The 17,500-nt window shown below is 35.1% G+C and overlaps 1 protein-coding gene across 1 annotated transcript in view; it reads left to right on the forward strand.

Moving 5' to 3' along the window:
- LOC122250740 (uncharacterized) overlaps nt 1-10,391 on the forward strand; it is a 15,334-nt gene extending 4,943 nt beyond the window's left edge. Inside the window, exons 2-4 of the mRNA XM_043012317.2 lie at nt 827-927; nt 1,319-1,490; nt 6,745-10,391. Of these exons, the coding sequence (XP_042868251.1) occupies nt 827-927; nt 1,319-1,490; nt 6,745-6,777 (306 nt within the window). The 3' untranslated portion in view covers nt 6,778-10,391. The remainder of the gene's footprint in view (nt 1-826; nt 928-1,318; nt 1,491-6,744) is intronic.
- The last annotated feature ends 7,109 nt before the right edge of the window (nt 10,392-17,500 follow it).

The following is a 17,500-nucleotide window of genomic DNA, read 5'->3' on the forward strand; positions in this document are numbered from 1 at the left end:
CACACACACACACACCTACACACACACACACAAACAACAACCACACACCACACCCACACACACCAACACACACACCAACACACACACACACACACCCCACCAACACACCTTAAATATACACATATTACCACACACACACACACCACAACACAACACACACACACCACACCACACCTACACACACCAACACACACACACACCCACACACACCACCCACATACCCACACACACCCACACACCCACACACACCCCCACACACCACACACACACACACACACACACACACACCACCCAACACCCACACACACACCCACAAAACACATCACACCCACAACCCAACCCACACACAACACACACACACACACAACAACCCACTACAAAACACACACCCAACTACACCCACACACACACACCCATCAACACCAAACTATATACACCCCCCCCACACCCACCCCACCCCCCCAACCACCCACCACCAACCCACCCCCCCCCCACCCACCCCACCCACCCACCCCACCCACACCCCCACCCCCCCCCCCCCCCCCCCCCCCACCCCCCCCCCCCCCCCCCCAAACCCAACCCACCACACCACTACCAACACACACCACAACCAACACACCAAACACACAACCACACACACACACCCACACAACACACACACAACAAAAAAAAAAAAAAAAAATATATATTTTTATTTGGTTACTCTGACATCATTATTTTATTATAGTTATGTAACTTTTATTACTTTTATTGTTATGAATATTGTTAAGATAATTATAATTATAATTTATCAGAGGGTAATGAGTTTATTTATGTTCCTTTTCAGGTGTCTGGACATTACTGTGAGTGGGATCTCTGTGACAGTGAACAATATTGCTGTGGCGACAATCTCTGCTGTGATTATGTTTACAGCCTTTGGTATTTTTGGTAAGTCTGTAGATAAAAACTATACATCTGTGCATCAAATCCACTGCAATATATGCACAGTCATGTGCTAAATAACATCCATTCAGGCAGTGTTTGGTGGCATATAATTGGCACTCAGCAACCAGCTTTATGTAACATGCATTTCTTGAGTGTTGTAGCATATACTAAAAAAATAGATTTTTAGTATTACTGTAAAGTGCACCATGACTCCCAGGTTAGCAAAACCTGAGCATTGTAGTCAATATTAGTAGACTACAGTGTCCCATATTGTATAAAGTATGGTGTTCAAATGATGTTTAATTCACATGCTTTTGTACTTAACATGACAGACATAAAGGCGAACTGACATCCTCAGACACAATTATAATCTTTTGACCATTATACTTTTCAGGGTAGGTGTTGTATTTTTGGTCCTTCTCTTGTCTGCCTGCGGGGGATTGTTCCGTTACTACTACAGACGATGGTACACAGAAGGCAGTGGTCTCCCATACATACCATTCCCAGCTAGTCCAGCCTACAGTTCGCTTCCAACTCATATAACAAATCAGGATCCACTTTTCCAGGTATCAGTAATGCATTATTTTTTCCACTTTTAGTCGTGCAGATTTAAAGTGCATGTTGTGAATTGATAGATAGTATGTATAGATTATTTTACCTTGACAAGATATAAGAATGTGTTTAAGTAGAAAAGGTTTTAAAGAGAAATGATAATCCCACTAAGATTTATGATTAATATTTTGATTAGATCATTATAATTATGTATTGAACATTTTATAGGTATTGTTTATTCATACTTATATTATAACAGAGGATTTCAGAGTAAAGGGATAAAACCTGTAAAGCTTAATTTTGTATGGTTTGAAGATGAAGGTATGTATGTGATAAAGATGATATTGGTTGTATGTATTTGTTCTCTGAAAATTACATGGCCTGACTATTGAAGGAAATCTTTATCTTAAAAAATCTTTAACCCATTGGTTGCGGTATTAAAAAAAGGTCTGTGCAGTAGGACGGCTGTTTTACATATCTGGCATGTTGCCATCCGCGTCTCCGACCGACTCTATCTTTGCAGTAAATCATGCCATCCGCTGCTAATGGGTTAAATGGCATATCCATTCACAAATGGGACTTTTTGTTCAGTTTTTTTGAAAGAGGCTTTAAGACCTTGTACTTAGGGTGTGTTATTTTCATTTTGTTTTTATTACTTCTGATAATATTCCAATAAGCACAGCCAAAATTTAATAAAATAGAGCAATATAATTTCCTGAACAATATGAAAAAAATAATCCCAATTGTTACCTGAACCAAACATCTGCACATTTTTTATAATGAATTTCTGTTAATTTTCAAAGAAAATTGCATTACACTCTAGAACACAGAACACGATTTTCACATTTGTTTTCAATTTTAGATAGCAGTGTTATGTAATGTCATGTGGCAATGTTGATACATTACACACAATCAAATATGTTGATTACTCTTCACATAGCTCAAATAGCAGCATATATTATAGGAAAAATTTATTTGCATGTCAGAGTAGTAGTAATTCAATGAAAAAATATAATATAAAAATAATTATTAAAAGTGTATATACATGTTTTACAAAAATGTATGCATATGGAGTCAAAACAATTCAATGTGAATAAGGAAAATTTAATAATATTTAGTTAGTAGGGTGTGGACCATATATATGTAGACTGTTAGGGGAAAGTACACTTGGTGACTGAAATGATTTTATCCAGGCCAAAGGATGTTTCTCCTTGTCTAGGGGAGGTAGCATACAGCTGTCAGCTGTGTTTCTTTTATACTGTATTTATATTTTGTTTCAAGTTCTTTTTGCAGTCATATAGCTAAATGAAGGGAAAGGGCATACATTCAAATATAGAAATATGTGAAAATAGATAGACAATATATATTATTTGGTTTCTTTATATACACATTTTATTACTTATTTTTTTTGTTTGTTGTATATATATAATTTTTTTTTTTTTTCCATAATTATCTACAATCAAAAGGTGATCTGTTAGATAACAGAAGATTGAGAAACCAAAATTTGAGTACCACTAGTGCCAGAGCCAGCCTGGGAAACAACCCAACTTTTGTCAGTTGAAAGAAATTCTACTTGATGAGGGATGGAATTTAATTCAGCCCTCTTTCTTTCACTTCATCTGGTATTGAATTCAGGGAGTCATATGATTTTATTCTAAATATTTCCACAGTGCTCTTGTTTATGTTTCTATATTCTTTGGCACACTATTTATCAGCTTTGGCCCAAATTAACCCATTCACGCTGGTTGACGTGATAGCACGTATTGTGGTTTTCGCGGTAGAGCGAGCGGGCAACCCAGGCTCGCGGCTTGTGCGCCCGAGAATCTCGAGGCGTTAGGCTTATGCGTTTGAGAACCCCGGTATTGCGACCGCGCAAAGCCGGAACGGCCCCAGCGTGAATGGGTTAAGAAACTTTGATTCAGGAATTTTCGTAGCAGGGATGTTTGACACCTATCTTAGTACGATAACATGCTCCTTCCTGTCCAGGGGAATATATTACTTTTAACTCTCTATTCTCCTCCCTTTCTTGGATTTGGTGCCAAGTTTTCAATTATCCATACATATACAATGATTATCTTTGTCTTTGTAATGAGAATTGTCTCAGTCTTTATTAGTTAAGATCTGTTATGTTGTCTAGTTTTCAAGTGAGAACTCTTTTAACCTGTTCTTGTAATATATCTTCGTAAGGTTTGGATTCCTTACTTGGCTCTGATATTCCATTCTTGGAATCACTAGTGTTTTCCATAATAGTAGAAGATGTTCTGGATCTCTTGTCTTATCTCTTTGTGCAGGGGCATGATTGATGCAGGGCTGCCATTTCGAATGGTTGATGGAACCGTCCACTCCTGCTTCTTCATTTATTAGAGTACTGATAACCTCCACTTTTTTGTTGTACGTCATTTTTGGAAAATTAAAGCAGGTACTGGTATGGCTATGACAATGCTCAGACAAATAGTACCTATAGTTTAGTCTTTCAGTCTTCGTGAAGAGGGAATATATGCTGTATGCTCAGTGTAAAAACTTTACTACAATTTTATGGAAGAAGAAAAACTATATATAATTTTATGCACACTCCTACTTCTCATACCTAGTGCCTCTTGACAAAACAGCCAAACTGGTAATGGCACCTTACACACCTTACATGTGGTCAGTAATTCTCATGGCATTAACGTGTTGCCACCCGACCGCAAGGGCTTAAAAGTCTTCATCATCCATCCACTCGTAACTTTTTCTTCAATAATTGTCTGCTCAATATGGTGACTGAAGCTCATGTCATTACTCATACAGGCCTAGGTTATTTTACAACTCTACTCTTTAATCTGTATTCCCTCAATAGAAATTAATCTTGGTCTCAGATTTCCATTTGGACTATGCCTTAGAATTTTGAATTTATCAGCACTTGAATAACATATTGTTTTCATTTGGCCAATTGTTAAGTTTATACTCAATATTTATCCTTATAGCATTTTCAAATGATGCTACTGAATATACTAGGATATTATACATATCTCTTTATTTTCAGTTAGGTCCTTTATTATGTGTTGTCAGTGTGTCAAGGTTTGGGATAGACCGGATCTACCATTACAAAAGCCATGTTGTCAGGGATTTATTTTGTTTTCTTGGTCTAGATATTAGACATTCAGTTTCATTGTTGATTCTGAAAAGTTGTTCAGGGTCTGTTTTGAATTTTACTATTTTATGGACTAAAGACTTTATATTGCATTTTGAGGAGTTTAGGCATATCCTTTTAATTTGTTGTTGCCATAGGAGAAGAAACAATTAGTTTTTTTTTTCTTTCTTTCTTTCTTTATCTTCAACAATTTTTATTTATTTATAGACTTTTGGGGACTTTTACTAAACCATCTAATTTCTTTATCTTTGATTTAATCTCTCTCTCTCTCTTTTTTCACAAAATCAGTTGTCATATTCAGTTTTCTAACTGTTCATGTTAGATAACAGCAGTATTATTTTAGAGGGCACAATTTTTTTTCTTTACAGGCATTATAGAAATTTTTGGCATACACTCTGTTGTTTGGGGGACTTTTTCTAGTGATTTATTTATTGTTTTCCATTCAATTTGATTATAACTGAATAAGAGATTTGAGACTATTCTCTGTTTCTGCTATTTGTTTTTCACATTTGTCCTCTATTTTCAACTAATTTAACACGACCTTGCTGATGTCGTGGTCTGATTCTGCTATAAAATTGATGATACGTTGTTAAATCCTCCCATATACAAATGAGAACAAGGTCAAGTATATTTTCCTCACCTTTTGAGATTTTCAAAATCTAGAAGCGTTCTTACTTTTAGTCTCTCATATTTTTATTTTCTTTGTTTCCCAGTTAAGAATTGAAGTGACCTTGTATTATAATACTTTAGATTCCTCTTGTGTTCATAATATAATTGCTAATAATATTAATGTTTTGCTGAAGGAAGCTTCTGTTGTACCAGGAGGTCTGTATATAACATTGTTCAGTTCTTTTGTATCTCTAGTCAATACTCCCAGTATTTCTACAGTGTTATTAGAGTATTCTCTTACAGGATCAGTTTTAGCCACTAATTCTTACCTGATACATAATGCTACTCCTGTACTTTTATTATTTCTATTATTCTTTATGAGCTCATAGTCGTTGAATTTAATTTCTTCATTTTTTTATGTCTTCTTAGGTGCATTTCTGTGAGAGATATCACTGAATAGTTGTTGATATTTGCCATGTTAGATATGTTAATTTTGTTTGGTTTATTTTAAGATGTAAACATTGTATGTTTAATAGTATGAAAGTCTCTAATGTATTATTTCTATGAATGTCTTCAGTATTATTTGTTGTTGAAGTGCTAATGTTTGTATGTCTGTGCATGTCAGTGTGTGATATTAACCCACCCTGGACGGGTGGTACAGTACTGTACCGCTCATTCAAAAGCCCAGTGGCCGGGCGGCACAGGATTGTGCCAGCCATTCAATTGATTTAGGCCTAATAAGTCGAACGCCCCGGCATTGTGACATTCAAGGCTAGAATTCCCCCGTCGTGGATGGGTTAATGAGTGGGAGTGTGAGTGAGTAAATAGTAGGAATCAATTTTAAGTTTTAGAATGGAAATTTCAAGAGCGTCTAATAAAAGACAAAAAGTTACCTAATAGGCAAAAAAGATCCAAAACCAACATTCTTAGAATAAGAATTTCTAAGAAAAGTTTTAAAAATAGTTTTTTCCTGAAATTCATATAACTAGAGATTAATTCCAAATTACAAAAGTATGGTCTCATTGTAAGCGCTTTTAATGCTATGTATACACACTGTAGTTTACAATAGATTGAGTGCAATGCAATAACCACATATTGAAAGAAACCTCAAAATTTAGTTTTCGAGGGGTAATTTTCACAAAGTAAAAGATTTGGTTGCTTAATATATATATACACATTTTAGCTAAATTAACTTATAAATTTGTCACCCCCATCCACCCATCTGATCACCCCACACTGCACTGGCCATCTGTTGGTGAGAGTGTGCACCTGTGTCCTCTGTTTCACATACATGAGTCTTTGAATCTCTTAGGAAGTAGAGCGGCTGGAAAGTCAAACAAACTTTCATTGTTCACATATATATATTCATTGATCACATATATATATTCATTGATCAATAGCTGTTCAGTAAGTGAAAGAAGTAAAAGCAATTTATGAAATTGCAATGTGTAATTAAGGGACCATGCATGCACATTAAAAAACATTAATTCAAACATATATGCTACTAATTTAGGATTGTATTTCCCCAGATTACCGATGATGGTAAAAAGACCGAGATGTGAGCGACTTCCTCAGCCGTTGTCTTCCCACCTGATCTCAAGTTTAGCTCAAGTCACTGCAGAACGTATCACAAGAGTGGAAGGATCACAAGAGGAGTTTTATTGGCTGGTTATTAGCAAGGATGTTGGTGCATATGTCCCAACAACTTGTTTTAGGGGTTCCTAAAGGCTTCATACTATGAATTTTATGTATTTTAATACCGGGGTACAAGGAAGAAATAGTTTGTGTTCATAGAAAGAGTTGCATTCATTAATCATATGTGAGTTGTGCAAGTCGAAAAGTGACAAATTGTGGTACATTTTCTGGAACATTAAATTCTTGGTTTGTTTACTTGTGTTGAAAGCTAATATTTATAACTGAGAACATAGGCATATAACATCTACATGCTATTGAATTTTTTGGGGTATTACCATTGTGTAAGTTTCATTACTAACATATCTTCGGCATGTAATAAATTCCAGTGTTTTGTGGTTACAGTAAATTTATTGTGTTTTTCATCTCTTCAGTACATGTCATACATAAATATGGTAGTTTCATAAATGAGTTGTTGTGTCCCTTTTTTCATTGGGTATATTCTTATGCTGTACTGCATATATTGTAGGTCCATTGGCCTGCAAAGAGATACATAGTGTTTACTCTACTTTGTAATGTTTTGGTATATTTGTGGAAAGAAATCAAACATCTCCGTTCTCTTTCTGGGGGACTGTCAGAATGAAGTTTATTGAGAAATTGTTTTATAATGTGTGAATAATGTGTCTCTCATGAACCCTTTGATGTACTAAGTCTCTCCATCAAGCACATTTTACACGCACATACATGCGCACATCCACACACCTGCACATGCGCACACGCTCACACACACACGCTCACACACACACACGCTCACACACGCTCACACACACACACACACACACACACACGCTCACACACACGCTCACACATGCTCACACATGCTCACACACACACACGCTCACACACGCTCACACACGCTCACACACACACACGCTCACACACACACACACACACGCTCACACACACACACACACACACACACGCTCACACACACACACACACACACACACACGCTCACACACACACACACACACACACACACACACACACACACACACACACACACACACACACACACACACACACACACACACACACACACACACACACACACACACACACACACACACACACACACACACACACACACACACACACACACACACACACACACACACACACACCACACACACACCACACACACACACACAACACACACACACACACACACACACACACACACACACACACACACACACACACACACACACACACACACACACACACACACACACACACACACACACACACACACACACACACACACACACACACACACACATTTTGCATAGACAAGCGTACCATACTTGCATGTGTGTGTGTTCACAGACTAATAAAGAGTTATTCAGTGATAGATGTAAAAGTAGTTGAGGTAATATGAAGATGTATGATAACATTATATATAGAAATGTTGGCATATGGCTTACACTTGTTAAATTTAAGACTATTGACCAAATAATCTAAGTGTTGCACTTGTTGTATACAGCAGTAGGTGAGGGTACAGAAAAGTTGTTGGACCATCATGACTGTTGATATAAGAAAATATTTCATTTTGTTTTAAGTATAGGGAAGATGTGGTTATGAAGAATCATTATGAAATAACAAAAAATAAGTCAGAGTAAGGCATGGCTGTAATGCTTTTGTTCTTTGTTCATGAAGAATGAAAAAATATACACAGTAACAGACTTAGATAGTTGACAAGGTGAATAAGAAGTGGAGTTAAATGTTAACCTGGGCATTTATTATTCAAGTTTTTATCTTTTTCTGTACAAAATGTACATAGATTTCCCTAACATCAGTTTGCATCTGATTCACTTTGTTTGTTTCTTATTAATGAAAAAAGCTGACTTTCAGTACTTTTGATTAAAGTTTAGAGGGAACTTAGGAACATGCTTGCTTAATATTAAGTGCAACCTAAAAAGAATTTTTATTAGCGTTCTCTCTTTTTGAGAGTAGAAAAAAAAAGCGTAATTGCATGTACATTTTGTATTATGAAATATTTTGTCGTATGTTTCTTTGAATTTACATTTTGCCTTTTTAAGTATAGTTTTATATAGAATGATTTATTTTACCTCATTCTGAACTTTTAAGGTTATTTTTCTTTGAACTTGTGTGAATTCCTCAGACTTAGTTCACAAAATCATATACCCACTGCTCTGAGCCTATCAAATTTTGACGGCAGGCTACCAAATTATGGTTGACGCCCTGAGAAATTGTACTGTATGAAATAAAGTTCCCTCCTTTAAAAAACAATGCACACACACACACATACATACATATACATACATACATACATAGACAAACAGGCACAAACATGTACACTCACATGCACACGCACATGTACACGCACACATGCACATGCACACGCACACATACATACATACATACATACATACATACATACATATATATGAGAGAGACTAGGGAATGTCAGATACATATTTTATTAAAGTGGCACAGCATATTTTATTATCATAATTTTCATAGAATTATTGGAAATTTTAATATATACAGAATTAAAGAAAGAGGTTATATATTTTTGTTAAATATTTTTTAAGTATTCTTTTAATTTTATGAATGTGATATTTTGTGATTGGTGATAATAAGAATAAGGCCTTGTGTGAATAGTCACTTAGTGGGTTTAAGTTTTTGGTCCTCATAATTAAGTGAAAGCCAGGAGAAAATTGTGGTTGGTCAGAGAAAACTGAGGCCATAAATTCCATTATCATGTGTTAGACTTAGAAAGTACAGTAATTGCTACTGCCAGTTCTGAAATGTTATGTGGCAGCAACAGTACACAGGTTAATATCTAGTTCACTGTAACAAGGACTTAGGTAGGTTACATATAGGTTTACAGTGATCAGTAATTTTTTTCTTTTTCTTTCTCTGTAGCTTTGTTCCTTTTTTTTCTTCTTATAATCTTTACCAGTAGATATACCTAAATTATATAACTTTACTTTATTCTGTACATGTTTCATGCCTGATATATCCTTAATATTGCCATTAAAATTAGCAGTTTGTAATTTAATTGTTAGTTTTATGGTACTTTTGGTTGACAGAGGAGTAAGTATTAGAAATATAGTAGCACGTGTTAAGTAATGACACCATAATTCAAATACTTTGAATGAGAGGAATTGTAATCCATTTATACATTTAACTACTAATGTTCAAAATCTAAAGATACCCTATAAATATTACTTCCTTTAGTTTTTGAATGCTGGAAGACATATCATTGACATAACAAGGGAGTTTATTTTTTCTTACCCACTGAGTTAATAAAATATTGATCAAAATAAAAAATTATGTAATGTTTTCTCCCCTGATGATTATTTCTTTACTTTATAATGTTCATTGAAACAAAGCTGTATGGTTGTGATGAAGCTATAGAAAATCATTAAAATGTGAAATCATTACTGAGGCAATATTTAATACTCATTGTATTTTGTTAACAACATGTCAATTAAAAGTTTTATGGAAACTTGTATTTTTGTTGTTTTTGCTTTTTATTCTTATTTTTTACGCAGTTAAGGGTGAATAAAGTGAGAGTGACACCCCAATCTGAAACCACACAAACAATAATTTTAAAAAGCCAAAGAACAGAATTTCATTATGCTTTGGCATTGACAGCTTTAAGGGTGGGGGGTGGAGGGGATGGTTATTTCTTCCATATTTGTTTACAAAAGTAATAAGCTTAAAAAGAAGTTGCTTTTTGTCCTATAAAACTATAACTTTTGTTATAACTAAATGTAAAGAACATAATGAACTGTTGTGGACAAATATCAATATCGAGAAAGCCTGTCAGATGACACACAAACTTCATAATATAGCAAAACAAAAAACTCATAATAAGTGAATGGAGAGCACAAAAGCTCCCATGTTCTGAAGTAAAACCTGTTTGGTGTGCTGCACAGGTGGCACTAACACAAATTGTAGGAAAAAAAATACATTTATGCATCTGTCTAACAGGTAAAGGGGCATTGCCCACATCTTCTGAAAGTTTGATTGGCAGTCATTGAAACACTTCTTAGTCTGCACCCCCTATATCTTGTGCTGTTCATAAAGAAACGGTTGTTCTTTCAAGCACCACCTCTTCAATTTTTTTTTTTTTTTTTTTTTTTTTTTGAGATGACTGAGCTGTTGCTTAGCTGTATTAAAAAGTATTATAGATAAATAGAGAAATATAAATATAAATTAAGAACCTCTTTATTGCAACCATTAAAATGTGGGTGATAGGTGAAAGGTGTTTGTATGTTATACTAATTGTATCTGAGGAACTCCCGTAATGATTCTGACAAATACAATGAACAGCTGAGCTGAACCTCACACTGTAATCATAATGGCACAAGAAAGTGAAGTGCAAAGTATTCATATCCAGACCCTACTTGTTCAGTATGGCCAATCCAGATTACGATGTATGTGACTACAATAATCTATTAATGACAGTTAAAAAACAATAACTTCCATTCCTTGCCTTCTTGCCTACTATGTCTACCAGCCCACAACAAGTGAGTTTTTTATTAATTTATTATCAGTTATTTTCTTAACCCACAGCAGACAAGAATTGATTTGCTTACTAACTCCAGGATGGGTTTTATTTCAGCAAGGCAGCTTCAAACAACATACCTTGACTTTTCCCACTGTCTTTTAGTCAATCATTGTAAAACTAGAGCTATTTTGCTTATGACTGAAGAGTGCCACAGTACAAGGTGTCCCTCTTGGCACGGGCAGATTATAGACACTGGGCTACATTACTTTCCTTTTCTCATTCTGCCTGCACATCCTTCATCATCAGTACTTTAACCCATTCACGACGGGATGTATTTTTGCCTACTCCCGCTAACGCCAGGAAAATAACAAGTGCGCAACGCTTTGTGCCGGGGTGTTTTCTAGCTGCGCGGGGCCGCGCTGATCCTCTCAGAGCATTTTTCACCCACCCTATTCTTATGGTTTTCATGAATGAGTCTACAATGTAAAGGCACGTAAAAATATTGCTATGTTCAGAAGAGTTATTTTAGTCAAAATCATGTTACTAAATGCCTATTTAGTTTTATTTGATTGAGCTTTGCCTATATTCTTCACTTCTAAGTGAAAAAACAAAGGAAATTGGAAGAAATCTCTTAGTGGGGCATCAAAAAACATGTTTTATACTTTTTTTTTTTTTTTTTTTTACTAAAACGAAAAGAACAATATGAATAATAATACATGTACATGAGTATGTACATGTACCTCGTGACGTGATATTATGTGATATCACGGATAATCAACAAATTAGTAGTATTACATTAATTTTTTTACTTAATTTTCTTTCATGGCCAAACACATTTGATTTTACAATAGTTTTTTGACTCGGATCTTTTTATTCAACTGATCAAGAAGCAGAAATTTCCATTATTTCATCTGTGACTTCATTTTTTGAATGTTATATCTCCTTTTATAACACTCAAACACCTAAACTAAAGTAACAGAAATTATGTAAAATGATTATATTTGAGAACAATCTAGTGATCTATTGCTGATGTTTCAGCGCATCACTAAAGACCTCCCCAGGCTCAGCCAGAAAATGCACCACGTCTCAGGGCGTCCTCCGGGTCCAGGGCTATTTTGCGACCCTGTGATAGCAAGTCAACCAGCACAAATGGGTTAAAGCAAGAGGTTGGCTTCTTGCTGTATGTTATCACTTTCTAAAGATAGTGCTGGCTATAGAATATGGATGGGTGCCATTCAAGACTCTCCTGCTGATGGTAGAAGAAAATGCTGCCATTTAGGTTTTGGATTTTAGGTTAAACCCATTTTGCTTAATATTATGGCAATTATAGTAATTATGACTACAACTGTCCTCATCACTCACTCATTACTCATAGTACAATAAAGAAAAACAATGACCCAAAATCCCTGAACATCACATACATCACGAAGCCGCTCATCAGGCCAAAAACTTTTGCGTCATATACGTTATGACACCTGTCCACAATGGGTTAAACACCATAAAAAATATTTTAATATATTTATTTGTATGAAATTATGTTTCATATAATCAAAAGTTATGTCTTTTACATATAGAGCAAGTAATTTGAAAATTCAGTTATTCTCAATCCAGAGACAAAGCTAATTCAAAAAAGTAAATACCAGACAGTATTTGCATCCATTCTTACGACTTGAGTTTGTACATATAAAAAGGAAAATAAAAACAAACCATAGAGCAAATTTTTATTGCTGATAAAACTTTAAGTACATAACCTGCATTTTAAAAATAATCACCTTAAACAAAAAGGAACTGCTTATTACACTGATTACGTAAAAATTTAAAATGGATATCATACTCTAATGTTTACAGCAAACATATGCTTTGTTAGAAAAACTTACTTTCTATCTGGGACTTTTTTCTACATTTTTATTCTAAGATCACAACTGACTCTCATGATATTTGATAAAGTGTAACACATGCAATTATTTTGCTTATAAGTAGGAAAATCTTGGATTCTGTATTAGTGAACTGTTACTAACTACACCAAGTTATGATATATTCAGTTCACACAAGACTGTAAATGTAGAATGCTTTTAACCTATTAACTGTAGATTAGTCTTTCTCGATGATTAACCCAAGTGAAAAAAAAAAAAAAAAAAAAAAGTCCATTTTTAAATGATAGATGATACAGCTGCTTGCTCACCATCACAAAACTCATACCATACTTTTGTATGTAAAAATGAAACAAAAGGCTATCTAAATTGTAAACAGGAAGGATTTACTGTTTTAATGTCACCTTTATGTGAGACAAATAGCTCTGTCAATTTCAGTATCAGATGTGATTCAGTGATCAACGTTGCTATTAATTTTTGTAAGAAAAAAAAAAAGAAGGATAATGTTGTGTCATCACAGTTAAACACTGTCCAGCAAGCATAAGGGTTTTGCCCATAATTGGGCACTTTCCAAACAAAACCACTAAAATATAGAGAGAAATCACGACAACGGCTGAACAGCATTCATCCACCTACTGGTAGTACTGGATCTTGCCAGTCAGGTCAAGCCACTTGTTGACTCAGCCATGTGAATAACATCATGGGGATAATCTATGACAGGTGAGGGCACAGCATGTTGGACAGTGTTCATCTGCGTGAATGCAGTATTACATTCTACAACCTTGAATAGGAAGGTTGAGGAAGAGAAAGACCTGGTAGTATCAAAGGACTGCCAAGAATATCTCTTGATACTTGCTTGGAAAATAGAGATCTTGCATAGTTATTTACTCCACAAGACAGGATTTTCCTTTGTTATTTGAGCTTATCCTGAAGCTGATTGTTTTGAAGTTTTTGTTCTTGTTGAGGTAGAGGAGACTGACCAGAAATGTTCTATAATGTTACAAAGCCACCAGCTTTAATGAATATGCTTTCTATCAGACTTTCACTATCTATTATATTCCAAAGATGGAGGGTTGGGAGGATCATATCAATACAGGTACAGCTATCCCCTAAAACTGACAAGATAATTTACCAATCCTCTATACTTCTACCTAATTCCACAAAACAAGGTTTGAGTAGACTACATTATACTTGATTATCATCATTCTCAACCAATCCCTCAAGTAGGATATCAGTGGCAAATGGGCAGGAAGTGAGGTCATTGATGTTTATATATTTAACCTAAACTAACTTTTACAAAAGAAGGGAATGAGTTCACATTTATGATGATACCTGTAATCTCAAATTCATACTATGAAGATTATAATAAAGAAAGTCAAGTAGGATCACAATGTTTTCTTTACAATAGCTGAAGATATATCACTAACATCAAAATAAAAAAAATAAAAAAATTCTTTCACAACCTGGACTAAAGAAAGGGTGACAATTATAGATTTGATTCTACTGAACATAGATGCATATTAAGCTCAACATCAACAGGCACCAAGGCACAAAATTTGAACCTTAAGTGATAGATAAAATGGAAACCTTTTGTGCTTGCACCAGGAACACTTGTCTTTAAGAAAAGAAAAGAAAAGATATGAAAAGATATTACATTATTCATAAAAATCAATGGGCCTATGTACTGAACACGAGAGGACAAGTTAAAAATGGTTTAACATTGCCTGGTTAGACTAACATCATCCACAGGATGGCTATTTTACTGTACAAAAGAGTATCTTAACCAGTGGATGGTCAGCAGCCTACCGACTGTATTTATGAATATTGTAACAACAGCTTAACCCGTTAACACCAGGTGATATGATATCTCATCATGTGGTGGTAGCACTTGCCACCGGGGATGTGATATCATGTCATGGTTTTTTGTATGGTTTGCACGCTGGGTGATTGAGCGCAGTGGTTGGCCACGGCTAGAGCTGGCGAATAACCTGAGGCATTAGGCCTATGCGTTGAAATACCCAGGTGTTTTGACCAATCAGAGCCAAAACTACCCTGTCATTATCTGGTTAAGACCTCAGTAAACTAAGTCAGCTGTAATCCTTTCTCCTATATCCAGTAAAACATAGTATTCATGAAGTCTGCTCTAAAGCAGGAGTGTCAAACATGTAGTTTGATACACTCTTACATGCGGCTTCAGCCATATCTTGTGTTCCACATCATTTAACCTCTTGTATCTGGTGACACATAATTGACATTATTGCAGTAAAATGGAGACCCCTTTTCTAAATTTGTCAAGTCAGATTGCTCTCAGGCTTTGTGGATAATCTGTCCTAAACTGGGGTACCAACTTCGAAGTGTTGTTGGCCAATAGTACCCTCAGTTCATTAGGAACCATAACATCCTTCTTTGCAGGAATTGGATTTAAAAGGTTGACTGCCTTTTTATCTTTTAAGAATTTAATTTACATTATATTCTTAGCCAATTTTATTAATAAATAGCCTTTTTGTCTTTTACACATAATATATTTTTTCATGTTTTAACCCATTCACAATGGAGTATATATCTGCCTAATGCTGCTTCCACTGGCAATGTAGCAAGTGTGTGCAGCTTCCTGATCAGAGATTTCTCAAGGCGCAAAGCTGCACTGAACCTCTCAAGAGTGATTTTCACCCAGTCTATTCTTGGGGTTGACAAAAAGAGGTTATCTTTTATTTTTTACATTTTTTGACAAGTCAAGAAAAACGTGCACATACAAATCCAGCTACAATGTGTATATACAAATGTAACTATGTACATGTATACACGTTGGAAGTACATAACGTGATAGGTCATCATCCCTCATGTGGAAAATATTCTGATGGTGTGATATGATGGTGTGGAAGGGTTAAAACAGTTTATAAAGGGTTCCTCTAATGTATTATCTGGTTTGCATAACTTGCTCCGGCCCACCAGAGTAAATGAGTTTGACATCCCTGCTCAAAAGCTTAGCCTAATAAATAAATAATGAACATGTAAATTTGAATGAACTCTCAAGTACCAATCACCAAGTGGATACAAGTAATATGTGTGAATAACAGCATGGCATATCATAACTCCTCAGTACATCATCTATCTCTGAAACTTTGCAAGTAACTATGTTACTCACACTATTGACAAAGTCAAAGTGATGACAAATTCCAGGTGATAACAACCTTGAGTAAAATTCTTGCCTTCTAAACCCAAAAGTAAAGTTTTAACAAGGTCATATAAGAATAGTCAATTTTGTTATGAAATAAGTAAATAATGCAGGAAGATTCAGATGTAAAATCAGATTACAGTAATGGAAAATCCTTAGCTACTTATAATGCATCAATATACTTAACCTGTAAAAGATCATTAAATTACATTAATGGTACCTACCCAGGTCAGAAAACATTTTATCATAATTTCTTATTTTCATCATTTTCAAAAATCTTATCTAACTTGTTATTATTATCTTTTTTTTTTAACAAATACCCTAAAAGAACCCCAGAAGACAACAAAAATTATTCAAACTTAAAGATCGCAATAGCTTGGCCCTCTGGCACCCAGCTACATTAACACTGGATATGTAACTTTCATATAAGCAAATTTGGTCATTGATGTTTGAAGTCCTCAAATTTACTGACCAGAAAATGTATTACCTCATGCTTTCATGTCCAATACTTATTGAAAACCTAGATAAGAATAGACCCAGTGGGGTAGCAGGAGGTAAAGGGATGGGGGGAGGGGCTAGCCCTCTAAAGGTTTGAGGATGGAGGAGAGAATACAGTCATTACTAAGCTTCATAGTCATTACATACATTCATATTAAAAAATAACTCATCAGTTTTTGAAAGTTAATGCTTAGTATAGGCAACTCAACTGGAAAGTCCCCATGGGGTTTCAAATTCTATTCCAAAGATTAGAATGGAAATATATAAGCTTTCAAACAAAATCAGATCTATTGAATGTACATTTGGTTTACTTTTATTTCATACTGGTAACATTGCTCTCATCACCTGACATACAGGATGAATAATTTACCTCTTTTTTATACAGAAACACTTTCCATAAAATACAATCAATTTGCAAAATAACTAACATTATACACCAGCTGTGGTGTTAACTGTGGGACCAATATGGGATGGGGGTGGTAGCAGTAGCGTGACTAGGTCTGCAGCAAAAAGGCAGAACGCATTAACTCCAAAATCCATGTTTTGAGAAAATCAATGTTAAA

This window comes from Penaeus japonicus, unplaced genomic scaffold (genome assembly GCF_977035675.1).
Source record: "Penaeus japonicus unplaced genomic scaffold, GWHDUDI00000001_assembly GWHDUDI00000003, whole genome shotgun sequence".
Classification (NCBI taxonomy): Eukaryota; Metazoa; Arthropoda; class Malacostraca; order Decapoda; family Penaeidae; genus Penaeus; species Penaeus japonicus.